General features: G+C 43.5%; 1 protein-coding gene across 1 annotated transcript in view; it reads right to left on the bottom strand.

The window, feature by feature from the left end:
• The window catches only part of LOC144792084 (putative cation-transporting ATPase 13A4), a 439,619-nt gene that overhangs the window by 18,774 nt on the left and 405,416 nt on the right, over positions 1 to 15,429 (bottom strand). The window contains exon 29 of the mRNA XM_078666936.1: positions 13,386 to 13,564. Within this exon, the coding sequence (XP_078523062.1) occupies positions 13,386 to 13,564 (179 nt within the window). The remainder of the gene's footprint in view (positions 1 to 13,385; positions 13,565 to 15,429) is intronic.

Below are 15,429 nucleotides of genomic sequence, written 5' to 3'. Positions count from 1 at the left end.
CGCTTCAGATCCAGCTTGGAGTTTGCCCTGCCAAGAACTCATTGATGACCACGTTTCTCCATGAAAGTTTATAAGTTAGAAGGTAACCTGTCCATCAAGACAAACCTTGTCCCTGTATCAGACTGGTAGCCCATTGCAGCAGTCTTAACTTTTGACTTTGACCTTGACTACCATGATCAGATACCTGTGGTTGGTATTTTTTGGTACCGTTTTCAATTTAAGATTTAAAAATTCATATCTCTGTTTCTACTTATTCAATGTTTGCCACCTTAATATCATTTTATTAATTAACATAGTCTCTTTCTACATTGGTTTGGGATTTTTCTTATGTGTTAATACTGTTTAGGACGGTACTGCATAACTTCTTTATGCCTTACCTCAGAGTTAGGCCTGACTGCTTTGTGGCATGCTACCAGAGGGATAAGCACAGGCTTATTTAGTGACTCCAGTTGTTCATCTAAACAAAGAATGTGACTATTAGTTTAAGGGGGTTCTCCCCCCTTTAAATAATACTCCAATTACTTTCAATAGGTAAAGAGAATGAGGAAGATTCATTCATTAGCTTTTGTAAATTAACCCCTTGCATGCTGATGACGGCCCCCGGCCGTCATGCACTACAGCGCTCGTGTTCTGATGACGGCTGGGGCCCTAATGACCGCACCCGTGCTGAAATCTTCAGCACAGGAGCAGAATCTCGGCAGCATGGAAGGGGTTAAAAGCACTTGTGTAAGTTTCTAATGTTATGTTTGCCAAGATAAGGGAAGAGTATGCCATGAACCGGCCTCCTTAACCTAAAAGGATATGAACCATAAATGTTCATATATAAACTTTGAGATGATGAGGACTGTCTCAGAAGAGCGCAGCATGCAAACAGGTGGGTAATGTTCAAACTTGTGCTAAAGATAAAAGGGGTCTGTTCTGGAAAAAGGCCTTTTGAACACAGGAAAGAGATTTAAAGGAAGCCAGTGTTAAACATCTAAGCCGGGGAAGCAGAAGAATGCCAATGCCATTACACCACCAATCTGGTTGCTGCATTTTTAATTTGCCGCCGCCAACTCAAAATGGAATCAGGAGAGTTGAACAGCAATGGATTACAATAGTCCAATTGACCCACAATAGTTGACTGCACTACCAAGGGATGAACAGACAGGCAAGATTTTCTGCAGAACACACAGCAGTGAGAAATAGGTGGTAGATAGATGATGGACGTGGTTTGTTAAGGACAGTATCTCATCCATGTAAAATCTAAGGGGCCGTTTTACAGAAAACAACTTAAGACAAAATCCTAAACTTACTACTTTTGGCATTCACAGAAGTTAGGATTTTGTCTTAGGTTTGTCTTAAGACAGACTTAAGACAGACTTAAGTTAGGATTTTGTCTTAAGTCTGTCTTAAGACAAACTTAAGACAAAATCCTAACTTCTGTGAATACCAAAAGTAGTAAGTTTAGTATTTTGTCTTAAGTTAGTTCTGTGAATCGGGCCCTAAGGGTGCAGATTTACTCAGCTGGACAAAGAGGATAATACCATGATGTCGGCCAGAAATTCAAAGGTAAGAATCTTGGTGGGTTAGGGTTTTATTTCACACAGCACAAAATCTCAGTCTTATATACATTGCTTTTTATGATAAATGTTTTCTTCTGACTTGCATCTTTGTATATGTATGAACCACATCTATGTTTCATACACTGAGCTGCCAGAGGATGAGTTGGAGATCAACTGATAGACTCTGAAGATGTGACACACTGCAACAGGAACAGGAAGCAGGAGAACTGAGCTGTGCTGGTGCTGCCGATGCTGCTGATGCTGTTGCCGGTTACCAGTTTCTGGTGACGGTTTGTTGGTGTCACTCCAATGGCTGCCTCAGACAGAGAATTTAACAGGATGGCACCAGGAGTAGGCATGGGCAGAGGTGGCAACAGACTGGGTCTATTCCGGCGTTCCCGACCGCCATTGCTAAACTCCATTTCCCTGTGTGTGCCCCCGGCTCTCCTCTCCTCTGACCACGCAGCACAACATAGCACATACTGGCTCCAACAGGGCCCCCGGCATGACTCCTGGTTCTTTCGTGTGGGGGGAGTCATCGGGGCATGAACTCTAAGGAGAGACCAACATTCCTATGGAACTGGGCTGCAGTCCAGTTACTCCACACCACTGGAATCAAGCTAGCCGGGCTGAAGAGAGGTGTTACCTCGAAACCGGGCCGGTCCTCGGATGCTTGTTTCCGTTCTGGGAAGGACATGGCTTTTGTAGTTCGGACTGGACTGTTCCCATGGGGCACAGGGTCAGCGCTGATTTGCATATCGCCATTGTCTAACCCAGGGTGGTGTGGAGTGGAAAAACAATGGATTTGGGCCCAGATCTTTGGACTGGGGTGAATGTGTGACATTGATCCACATTCTGTCCATCATTGTTGTGTTTGCAGTTACCGCTCTAAGTGTACTGGGGATGCTCAGACGTGAGTCCCAGTTACTCCACACCACTGGAATCAAGCTAGCCGGGCTGAAGAGAGGTGTTACCTCGAAACCGGGCCGGTCCTCGGATGCTTGTTTTCGTTCTGGGAAGGACATGGCTTTTGTAGTTTGGACTGGACTGTTCCCATGGGGCATAGGGTCAGCGCTGATTTGCATATTGCCATTGTCTAACCCAGGGTGGTGTGGAGTGGAAAAACGATGGATTTGGGCCCAGATCTTTGGACTGGGGTGAATGTGTGACATTGATCCACATTCTGTCCATCATTGTTGTGTTTGCAGTTACCGCTCTAAGTGTACTGGGGATGCTCAGACGTGAGTCCCAGTTACTCCACACCACTGGAATCAAGCTAGCCGGGCTGAAGAGAGGTGTTACCTCGAAACCGGGCCGGTCCTCGGATGCTTGTTTCCGTTCTGGGAAGGACATGGCTTTTGTAGTTCGGACTGGACTGTTCCCATGGGGCACAGGGTCAGCGCTGATTTGCATATTGCCATTGTCTAACCCAGGGTGGTGTGGAGTGGAAAAACGATGGATTTGGGCCCAGATCTTTGGACTGGGGTGAATGTGTGACATTGATCCACATTCTGTCCATCATTGTTGTGTTTGCAGTTACCGCTCTCAGTGTACTGGGGATGTTCAGACGTGAGTCCCAGTTACTCCACACCACTGGAATCAAGCTAGCCGGGCTGAAGAGAGGTGTTACCTCGAAACCGGGCCGGTCCTCGGATGCTTGTTTCCGTTCTGGGAAGGACATGGCTTTTGTAGTTCGGACTGGACTGTTCCCATGGGGCACAGGGTCAGCGCTGATTTGCATATCGCCATTGTCTAACCCAGGGTGGTGTGGAGTGGAAAAACGATGGATTTGGGCCCAGATCTTTGGACTGGGGTGAATGTGTGACATTGATCCACATTCTGTCCATCATTGTTGTGTTTGCAGTTACCGCTCTTAGTGTACTGAGGATGCTCAGACGTGAGTCCCAGTTACTCCGCACCACTGGAATCAAGCTAGCCGGGCTGAAGAGAGGTGTTACCTCGAAACCGGGCCGGTCCTCGGATGCTTGTTTCCGTTCTTGGAAAGACATGGCGTTTGTAGTTCGGACTGGACTGTTCCCATGGGGCACAGGGTCAGCGCTGATTTGCATATCGCCATTGTCTAACCCAGGGTGGTGTGGAGTGGAAACACGATGGATTTGGGCCCAGATCTTTGGACTGGGGTGAATGTGTGACATTGATCCACATTCTGTCCATCATTGTTGTGTTTGCAGTTACCGCGCTAAGTGTACTGGGGATGCTCAGACGTGAGTCCCAGTTACTCCACACCACTGGAATCAAGCTAGCCGGGCTGAAGAGAGGTGTTACCTCGAAACCGGGCCGGTCCTCGGATGCTTGTTTCCGTTCTGGGAAGGACATGGCTTTTGTAGTTCGGACTGGACTGTTCCCATGGGGCACAGGGTCAGCGCTGATTTGCATATCGCCATTGTCTAACCCAGGGTGGTGTGGAGTGGAAAAACGATGGATTTGGGCCCAGATCTTTGGACTGGGGTGAATGTGTGATATTGATCCACATTCTGTCCATCATTGTTGTGTTTGCAGTTACCGCTCTAAGTGTACTGGGGATGCTCAGACGTGAGTCCCAGTTACTTCACACCACTGGAATCAAGCTAGCCGGGCTGAAGAGAGGTGTTACCTCGAAACCGGGCCGGTCCTCGGATGCTTGTTTCCGTTCTGGGAAGGACATGGCTTTTGTAGTTCGGACTGGACTGTTCCCATGGGGCACAGGGTCAGCGCTGATTTGCATATCGCCATTGTCTAACCCAGGGTGGTGTGGAGTGGAAAAACGATGGATTTGGGCCCAGATCTTTGGACTGGGGTGAATGTGTGACATTGATCCACATTCTGTCCATCATTGTTGTGTTTGCAGTTACCGCTCTAAGTGTACTGGGGATGCTCAGACGTGAGTCCCAGTTACTCCACACCACTGGAATCAAGCTAGCCGGGCTGAAGAGAGGTGTTACCTCGAAACCGGGCCGGTCCTCGGATGCTTGTTTCCGTTCTGGGAAGGACATGGCTTTTGTAGTTCGGACTGTACTGTTCCCATGGGGCACAGGGTCAGCGCTGATTTGCATATCGCCATTGTCTAACCCAGGGTGGTGTGGAGTGGAAAAACGATGGATTTGGGCCCAGATCTTTGGACTGGGGTGAATGTGTGACATTGATCCACATTCTGTCCATCATTGTTGTGTTTGCAGTTACTGCAGTGCAGTGAACCTTGCTCGACTTGCTATTTACCTTATTTGACTGCAAGCCACCACCCTCACCTCAACAGCATAACAGCCTGGACTGAGACTGCTTTGCTCCTAGGGGGCATATTATCAAGGCGTTAAAATTATCGCCGCTTTAGCGGGAGGAAACTGCAGCTAAAGTGGCGATTATGTGTTTGATAATATTCCCTTGAGAATTCCAATAGAAGCCCATGTTGAAACCAGAACATGGGCTCCTATAGGAATTCTCAAGGGCGTATTATCAAGCCCATTATCGCCACTTAAGCTGCAGTTTCCTGATGCTAAAGTGGCGATATTTTAACGCCGCTCCTTGATAATATGCCCCTAGGAGTGGGACCCCTCACCTCCAACCTGGTTAGCTGCTACGAGCTAGCAAGAGTCAGACAGAGGCAGCAATCATCCAACTCCGCAGCCCTTGGGCAATATACAAATAGATGCATCAGAGTTCGTCGCAGCATAACCTCCGACCTTGCAATATAGGAGAACGCGGCACCACAGCAGCACCTTCTCTACCAAATGTATACCTCCAACCCCGCAGTCCAGCTAAATTGACCTAAACCCTCTCCAATACTGCGGGTCACAAGATACCACAAGAGACCAGCAAAAAGACCCTAGCTACCTACGTGCTGCTGACCCCAGTTTCTACGCTGCTGCAGATCCCACCTGGATGTGGCCAGGCAGCAGTCATTTGAACCCTCAACCCATGGGCAGTGCAGCAATATAAGGACGTCGACTCCAGTTGTGACGTTGCGGCAGATCCCGCCAGTAGGTGGCCACACAGCAGTTACTTCGACCCTGCACACCCCCAAAAGCTCTTGGGCAGCACAGCAGTAGTCCAAACCAGGTGACAAAGCAAGGGTGCAGGTGTGCTTGTGCCCTCCTAAGTTCTCCTACAGGAGAAGGAGGTACCTAGGCAGCTCTGCCTGTTATCAAACCTCCCCCAGGAAAACTTTTTTTCATCTACCAGCAGATAAAAATAAACTGGAAATCTGTGCCCAGGAAAAGAGCAGAAATACACTGAAACAAAGAAATTGGAAGCAATTGGGTGTGTAGAGCCCAGAAAAGCATAGAAAAGTAAAATCCCACCTTCAAGTACCTCTATTGTGGCTAAGGGACAAATCTGCTACACTCCACTTGACATTACAAATACCACGTCATGAGGTCAGGAAGGGTAAGGCTCCCACATATTATAACAAAAAGAAACAAAAGGCTCCAGTTCTCAAAATCAACAACAAATATAAAAGCAAAATAAGCAAGAGATAATCATCCATTAATTTCTCCAATTGACCGTATGTTCTAGAGATCTCAGAAAATTACACAGCGATTTGATTTCCTAAAATAACAAAATAATATTCTTTGTTCTATGCCACGCGACTCAGATACCGTGCAAGAGCCTATACTACTAATAAAAAACAAAAATTGTTCTAGAACTAAAATCACCCCCCATAAGACAAAACTGAGGGAAGTTCAAAGTCTGAACTAGGGGAAAATATAGAGGCGGTTTGGGCTCACTTAGTGATCTGTAACTCTTGTTGCCAATTCCAGTATCACCAAATCAGCTTCATCAAGAACAGAAACAAGAGCACAATGTGTTGACATATCTTCTAATGAATGGAAACCCACTCCCAATGGAAGGTAATGTTGAAATGAATAAAGGAATGTACCCAGCAGTGTCAAAACTAACAACCTACGAAGGCCCGGGAACAACAGATCTTGAATGTGCAAATTAAAAACCTGTATGGGATGATCCTTCAGAAACTCAAGATAATTGAGAAGAGCAGAGAAAACACTAGGGGATCCCCCTCACAACAGGATCCATCAGAAATGGAAGATCCAGCCTCTGTAAGGGACATTTAGTTTAGGACATACCAGCTAATACTGGATGCCCTCTCATGTCAGTCAGAGAGTAAAAGGATGTTCAAATTGATCTATTGAACATAATGGCAGCTACAGTATTTGGAATTGACCAAAACATGACTGAATTAAATATTTTGATCAATCGTGTACAAAAGTAGGCGGTCTCAGTCACTGTAGACTATACATTTGCTCCAGTGGTAAACAAACCTTTCACAATTTCCGAGGCAATGACTGCTTTGATAGAAGATTTAAAAAGCTATTTTAAAATCTCCAAGAAACAGAATAGCCCATCCACAGGATAGGCAACAAAACCATTCAAAAGAAGCTGGTAGATCTCCCCAGGAAATAAAAGTAGATAAAGTTGAAGAAAAACTGTAACCCTCTATACAGGACAAGTCACCACTCAAACAAATAAGCAATATGGTTGGATTTCTTCTCCAAGGTACAAATAATATGGAAAACAGTGTTTCTCAAATAGCTGTTTCAAGCACTGCAAGAAATCAATTGATCTCAAACAGCATGTTTAACTTTCTCAGAACCCCAAAAATCTAATAACCAAAAAAGACAATTGCATAAAGCAAGAAATAAACAAGGACCAAATATAGTAATGACATGTACTAAAACCATAAAAAAACAAGAGTGTGCAAAACCTGAAAACAATGACAAAGCTTGGTAAAAAAATATTAAGCCTTTCCCGATATTTGTCAAAATTCCAGAGTACTAAAAGAGCTTGTATGTGAGAGAGATCAAGTAATATCATCCCCACACAAAGAGGTTTGTGTTAAAATAAATAAAAAGCTTGGGAAATGCAATGACTATAAGGAGACATAGCCTCAACAGAATGCAATAATACATAAGGTCACAGGCACAGGGGGGTAGATAACCAACCTCGAAGTGAAGCCACAGGCATTGCAAGTACTGGCAGGCGGAGATTGGAACGACCCAAAACATAAAATCCATATAGACGATTCTGCTGCCAAAAATGGGGGATATGGAAGACCACAAAAGAATCAGTCCAAAATGTGATGGAATTTACCATTAAAAAATGTTTTTTCGCCTAAATACCAATCAAGAGGTAAGCATGATATTCTGAATACAGGCAACATTCTTAAACCTTTTCAGGCAGTGCCATCTCTAGTGGAAATCTTTTCAGTGAACGTAGAATTTATTGAACTTGTAGACCCATAAGATAATAAGAATCAACTATTGTCACTTGGGGGCATATTATCAAGGGGGTTTATATCCGCTTTTTTGGCTTTAAAAGCCAAGAAAGCGTAGATAAAATTATCTCCCTATTACCTAGCTGTCGCTAACACCAGTTAGTGACAGCTAATAGGAGATAGCGACCATCTTGGGCCCCACTTTGCATATCAGTGATATTTATCACTAATGACATGCAAAGTGGGCGTGCCAAGATGTTAGCGACTGGAAACAGTCGTTAACATCGCTATCTCCTATTACCAACTTTTGGAGATATTCGCGCTAAGCGCGAATATCTCCAAAAGCTAACACCTGCCATGAGCAGTTCTTAGCCATGTTATCCAATGGGAGGTGGATAACATGGCTAAGAGCATTAGCTCGGTAATGCATGAATATCGCGGACTTTTCAGCGATATTCATGCATTGCGGCAGTTTTTTATCGCATAAAAATCGCCGCAGCTCAGCGGTAAATTTTTGTCTCTACCCAAGCAATAGCGATAATTATCGCTATTGCTTGGTAATATGCGCCATAGTACTTTATTCTGGAGGTCAGATAGAGAGGACCTCTACCATGAAGTGCATTAAAGGTGATGCAAAGTGCCTTGAAAGCTATTCTTTTCCGGACAGGTAGCCAATGGAGTGCCACCAGTCGCTAGGCCACTGATTCATACCTAGGAATGTTCAGGATTAATCTGGCAGCCGCATTCTGCAGACGTTGGAGCCTGCTCAAATATTGATTTTGAATCCCAAGATACAGGGCATTGCCATAATCCAACCTGGATATTGCGAAGTGAATTACCACTGTTTTCAGGGTCTCAGGGGGAATAAAAGCTCGGATCTTTCTGATCAGCTTAAGTATGGCCCAGAACCTTGCTGTAAGGACATTGATCTGACTGTCAAAGGTTAACCGATCATCAAAAATCACCCCGAGGTTGGGGACACTCACCCAGCTCAGTAGGCCACCATTTAGGCGACCAGCCCAGAGGATTAGTTCCCAAAACGAAAACCTCTGTTTTGCTGCCGTTTAATTTCAAACAGTTGGATTGCATCCAGCTATTCACCTGTGCCATGCATGTGTTGAAGCGATCTGCCACCTCGCTTTCATTGTTGGTAACAGACACCACAACTTGTGTGTCGTCGGCATAGCTGATTACTGAAAAACCATACTGTCTGATCAGAGCAGCTAAAGGGGCCACATATACATTGAAGAGCGTGGGGCTCAAGGAGGAGCCCTGAGGCACTCCACAATGCAGATTAAAAATTTGTGAGCTGGTACCTCCTACTTCTACCATAAAAGATCGTTCAACAAGATAGGATAGAAGGAGCCTTAATGACGGACTGTGAACACCCCATCCAGATAGTCTCGAAATTAGGATATTATGATTGACGATATCGAAGGCCGTCGATAAGTCTAGCAATATCAATGTTAGGCAGTCTTTTTCCTGAAGGGCTCTATCAGCCATAGGGCTACATAACCAAGGGGCATATTACCAAGCAATAGCGATAATTATCGCTATTGCTTGGTTAGAGACAAATATTTACCGCTGAGCTGCGGCGATTTTTATCACAAATAAACCTTGGTATTAGCAAGGTTTATCGCAAATGCGATAAAAAACGGCCGCAATGCATGAATATCGCTGAAAAGTCAGCGATATTCATGCATTACCGAGCTAATGCTCTTAGCCATGTTATCCACCTCCCATTGGATAACATGGCTAAGAACTGCTCAGGGCAGGTGTTAGCTTTTGGAGATATTCGCGCTTAGCGCGAATATCTCCAAAAGTTGGTAATAGGAGATAGCGATGTTAGCGACTGTTTCCAGTCGCTAACATCTTGGCAAGCCCACTTTGCATGTCCTTAGTGATAAATATCACTGACATGCAAAGTGGGGCCCAAGATGGTCGCTATCTCCTACTAGGTGTCGCTAACTGGTGTTAGCGACAGCTAGGTAATAGGGAGATAATTTTATCTCCGCTTTCGTGGCTTTTAAAGCCAAAAAACCGGAGATAAACCCCCTTGATAATATGCCCCATATGTTCCTTCTAGGAATCTGAGATCGGTTTATCAGAAGCTGCTGCAAGCACCCAGATTTAAACAGGTTCGCTGGGGTGGCAGGTGTTTCTTGGTAAGAGTGACTAAACTCTGGAATAGCCTACCAATCACGATCAAAAATAGTCCAAACCTCACCATGTTTAGGAAATCTCTAAAAACCTGGGGGCATATTACCAAGGGCATTATCGCCGCATTAGCGGGACTTTTGCCCGCTAATGCGGCGATAATTTTATCGCCCTATTACCAAGCTGTCGCTAACACCAGTTAGCGACAGCTTGTAGGCGATAGCGGGCATTTAGGGGCCCACTTTGCATGTCAGCGATAATTATCACTAATGACATGCAAAGTGGGCGTGCCAAGATGTTAGCGACTTGAAACAGTCGCTAATATCTCTAACTCCTATTAACAACTTTTGGAAATATTCACGCTAAGCGTGAATATCTCCAAAAGCTAACGCCTGCTAAAAGCAGTTCTTAGCCATGTTATCCAATGGAAGGTGGATAACATGGCTAAGAGAATTGTCACGATAATGCATGAATATCGCTGATTTTTCAGCGATATTCATGCATTTCGCAGGATTTTTACCGCTTTTGAGATAAACCTTGATAATATCAAGGTATCTCAGCGGTAAAAATCCTCGGTGCTCGGCGATATTTTTTTCCCTCTAACCAAGCAATAGCGATAATTATCGCTATTGCTTGGTAATATGCCCCCTGGCTCTTTCAAACAGACATCTAATGCACCTGCCTCTGCTCTGACGTCGATTTTTTTTTAGTGTTAGCGCCAAGACGCCCCCCGGGCATTTGTTGCGCTTTATAGGTTTTAAAATCAAATCAAATCATACTGCCCCAGGGTATCCAAGTTGAAATGGCCCCTCTACTGGCCTGTCTAGCCCCTGTTGCCCCAGTAAATCCGGTATCAAAAATAAATAATCATGGGAACACAAGACAACCATACTCAATTCTGGTAAACCTGGTACGGAGAACATCTAGCATGTCATCTCGCATCAAAAAAACAAGATAACGCTAGATATAAAGAAAAAGGTGAAGCTCAATATAGGTTGGCCAACCAATGCCTTGCATAGGAAGAATCGCTCATGATCTCAGTAAAAAATAGGACTACTTAAAATGTTATATACTTACAAGAGACATGGGCATTACAACTGTTTATAATAAACACCCATAGTTTATTTCTCACGGCAAGGAAAGTGAACAAAGCCAGATGCCCAAAAGTAGGTTTGGCCACATTTGCCCAACAGAGAGAAATAGAACTGATTGATACGGAAGATGAAACCATATCAATATTAAAACTTATAAAGTGACATGAAACACAAAATCCTCTTTTCTGAATAATCTCTATGTTCCACTGAGTATAAGAACAAGGACATCAATGGTATCGGAGCTCCTGAAAATAATTCTTGAAAGCTCCTCAGATGGTTGACTTCCAGCTATTATAATAACAGGGGACGTTAATATGAACTTATTAAAATCTTGTCAGTGAGATGAGCAAATAAATCAGCAGGACTATATGTGGTCAGAACCAACACAGGCTATGAGAGATACACATAAAAGCTCAAGTGATGCATTGTCAATCCCACTAATAAAAGATTTAGAATCCCTGGGTGTACAAATTCTCAATGGGGTATTTGATCAAGACTCCCCTCCACAATGGACCTATAATACTACATCTTTCAATTCTATTCTAGATAACAGGGTAGTAACTCTCCTGTTTTTGCACCAAGTAACATCTTTTAAAGTACTAAAAATAAACAAAAGTGATCATGGTCAGCAGATAATAGAAATTTGTGTCCAAAACTGTCTCCACCAGAAAGCGACATTCTTATCTGGAGAAATAACTTCAAACAACTATCGGAAGCTCATGTGGTCTGAGCACACACAGGTAAGAACAAAAGATAGAGCTGAAATGGTAGTACATGATTGCTGTAGTAAAGATTCCTGTTGCAATGTGGCCCCTCTTAACTGGGAAAAAAATTGGACAATCACCACAATATTAGACGTACCAGGACAAAAATAAATTCAACTCAGATGAACAAACTAAGATAATAATTATGGCACATTGTTGTGCAATAAGAATGGAGTGGAATCAGTCTTGGAGACTGGCCTAGACATTTGCAGAAAACCTTGTGTTTCGCAGAATTTTCAATAGTATAAACAAAAACTACAGAAATACAGTTTAGGAAAAAAAACACAAAACTCAAACAAACTTTTTGGGTGAAGGTCCTATTTCTCTCCAAGAAGAACAACTCAAGACATTTCTGGTGCTATGTTAATGGTTGAAATCAAGCGCCAGCTCAAATATTAAGCTCAAATCAAATCTAACGGAAGCGATCTGGGTAAAGTTCTTGAGGGAGCACTTTAAGCACTCCAGCAATTTAACCACATTGGAACCAAACTCACAGAGTCATGTATTAAGGAATCAGCCGTGCTCACAGCAGAAGGCCGCTTATCATTTCTCGGAAAATCAAACCGGTAAAGTAATACCAAGAGGTAAGGAGGATGGGGCCCCTGGTCCGTATGGGCTTATGCAAGGTCCTTTCAAATCAAAATGCAGTGTTTTGGGCAAGTATATTAAAACCGGTAACTGTGCACTACAGTAACAGATGAACTCTTTCTCATGAAGTTAATCAAAAATCAATCAAGGATGGCAATAGGCAACAGCTGGTAAACTATAGCCTAATTACCATCCAAGACGTTGAGGATAAATATTCAAGTCTCAACCATATCTGGAAGCTGGATGGTCAAGAAACCTGAAAATTGGTTTTATGTGTTTCCATTGTGACAGTATCCCTTAAAAAAAAGGAAGGAAAAAATAGAACAAGGCACCCATGGAAGTGCCTGGTAGGCTGAGTAATAATGGGACAGAAAATATAATTCACATCACATGTGAATATCTGTGAATATTTCAAGACAGAAGACGTTTGCTCAGAGTTCCATTTAACGAGTGGGGAATACATACCTGTAGGCAAGCTGTCATCAATACAAGCTTTAGATCCACTGAATCTATGATTAGCTGTTGATTCACAAATTTTTAATAAGTGCAGGGAAAAAACTGTTAACTACTCCTGAGCACTACTTGTCAAATGAGAAACCTTAAAAGCTCTAAAATTGACATTTATAGATGATGTGTTCTAATATAACTCTCTGCTTTTTTGGCACATACTATGGCTACATGTGTGTACTTTATGAAAAAACATAGCACAGCACATCTACACTTTAGGATAAGATACAGGACTCCTGTCTTTTATACACATATCAATAGCTCATATTTTAAAAATGTTTTTTAATATAAAGCCTTTTTAAATCTGCAAAATAGCAAGGTAGGAAGAATTGCATAGTCAGTGATATTTATTTTTTGTTTTAAAATCACTATTTGGAATTATTGTATGATAAAATCAAATGTATTTTAAATGCTATATTTTTAAATAACTATGCATGAATAAACTTTACTTACTTACTGATTACATAAACAGTCAAAGTACTACAGACATAGAAAACACACTCACAGTTTGTGTACAGGGGCATTCTGAAGGGCTTCCCTTTTGAGACGATAAATGCAATTATCATGCCGCCGAAACTAGTAATCACCCATAAAGATGTTGTTTCAAAACTTTGCCCAAAAGATGCTTCTCTCCGGGTACCATTTCGTAAAGCGGACATGCTTTCATTTTCAGAGATGCAAGCACTGTCAAGAAAAGCATCGGTGTTTTTAGTACATAATTCCCCCCAAAAATATTTGATGTGAATTCAGTGCAGAACATTGTAAATTTTTTTCATTACATTTCAATTTCAAGCTCAATTACGGATATCACCACATTCCGTAACTCGCACTTATAGCCATGCAAACCATAACTTACACAACAAATGCAATGCTCATGACCACACCCTTAATCAACCCGATGGACTTACAAATGTTTTTATTCACATAAATGAACATGGAGGTTCCCCCATGGGTGCAGACACTCCTCACTCATAACTTTACGAGTCGTGAGTTCCTTTGTGAATTGGGCCATCTGTGTTTTGTGTTAATTCACAATCAATACTGCACATTAAGGGGCCGATTCCGATCAGGTAAAATTCTCGTTCGTACGATTCGCATCCGGAGCCGTGTCCGTACGACTCGTACATACACCGTACGACTTGAGGAGTACAATCCGGACCAGGGTATCAGGACACGATTTGTACGGTCCACGTCAGGTAAGGGCAATTTGCACGGAAAAGCGCACATTCACATACACACCGTACGGTGCGTACCCCCACATGATCCAGGGGTATGCACAGTACCCCTGCGATCATGGGGGGTTCGCACCGTATACCCAGCGGACATGCGGTACGCACCGTACACCCAGCGTACATGGGGTACGGTGCGTACACCCCAAGATCGCGGGATACGGTGCATGCACCCTGTGATGGCAGGGGTATGGTGCGTACCCCTGTGATCATGGGGGGCACCGTACCCGGGGGGCCGTTCCGTACCTGTTTCGGGGCGAACTCTGCTTTTACGGCTGTTTCCAGCTCCCTTAGAAAAAGGGTCGTACATTGCATACCCAACACAAATCGTACTTGCCGGTTCAGAAAAAGCAGCCGCGACCCGTACAGATGTCGCATACAGCGGGTTCCAAGGGAGATTCATTCACGGATTTGATTTGTACGGCTCCTGGTACGAATCGTACTTCGTCGTACGTACGGGGGACGTTGTAGGGTATGATTCGAACTGGAAAAACGCTCCAAACGGCAATTTGGAGCGCTTTTTACCGGATCAGAATCGACCCCTAAATGTGTTTTTGGGGACGAATTTCTGAGGTATTTTTAAGCATATGTTCAAGTGTTGTTACGAAAGCCAAACATAACTTCACTTTGACCTCTGCTTTTGTCAGTGAAGTTATGTTTTTTTAATGTATCCCACCTCCAAGCGTTCCCTTTGCCCAACCCATGATCTTCAAGGCTAGCTTCTAGGATAAAAAATATGGGCTTTACCCTTACAGCAGAACATCTCTGGAACCCAAAATTGGTAAGGTAATGGGTTTCGCCAACTGAACAGCCTAAACCCTATTCTTTCTCTTCTGTCTCAGGGACATGTGAACCTGGTGGTAGGTATCATGGATAAGGGTGGGCGTAGACACAGATTTTGAACTCCCATTTAATAAAATAGAAACGTCATATACTTTTGGTAAAAGAACAAGTATCTCTGTCATTACATGCTGAAATACATAGTCATTTCACAAAAGTGAAAGTGAAAAATCAGCAAGCAGTGAGAGAGGTGATGATTTTGGGATCCTCTCTAACCTAGGGGGAGAACCAAGCAGATGCCTTGAAAACAAAGAGCACATCCTGCTGAAAGAATCGGTGGTGGTCCCATCCTCTTAGGACCACCCCAAGCACAGTTATGAGCAAACATACATATAAACCAAAGGTCCTGCAAAGCATTATGGGACAAGATTAGCAGTGGGCAGTGAATAATATAGTATCCAGTATCAAAACAATTCTACAAAGAGCTGCAGTTCAACTAGTCATTACTAGGTGTCCCTCACGAGTCAAATGCAAAAGCAT

The sequence above is a fragment of the Lissotriton helveticus genome, chromosome 11 (genome assembly GCF_964261635.1).
Source record: "Lissotriton helveticus chromosome 11, aLisHel1.1, whole genome shotgun sequence".
Classification (NCBI taxonomy): Eukaryota; Metazoa; Chordata; class Amphibia; order Caudata; family Salamandridae; genus Lissotriton; species Lissotriton helveticus.
This window is presented reverse-complemented; position numbering and strand designations above follow the sequence as displayed.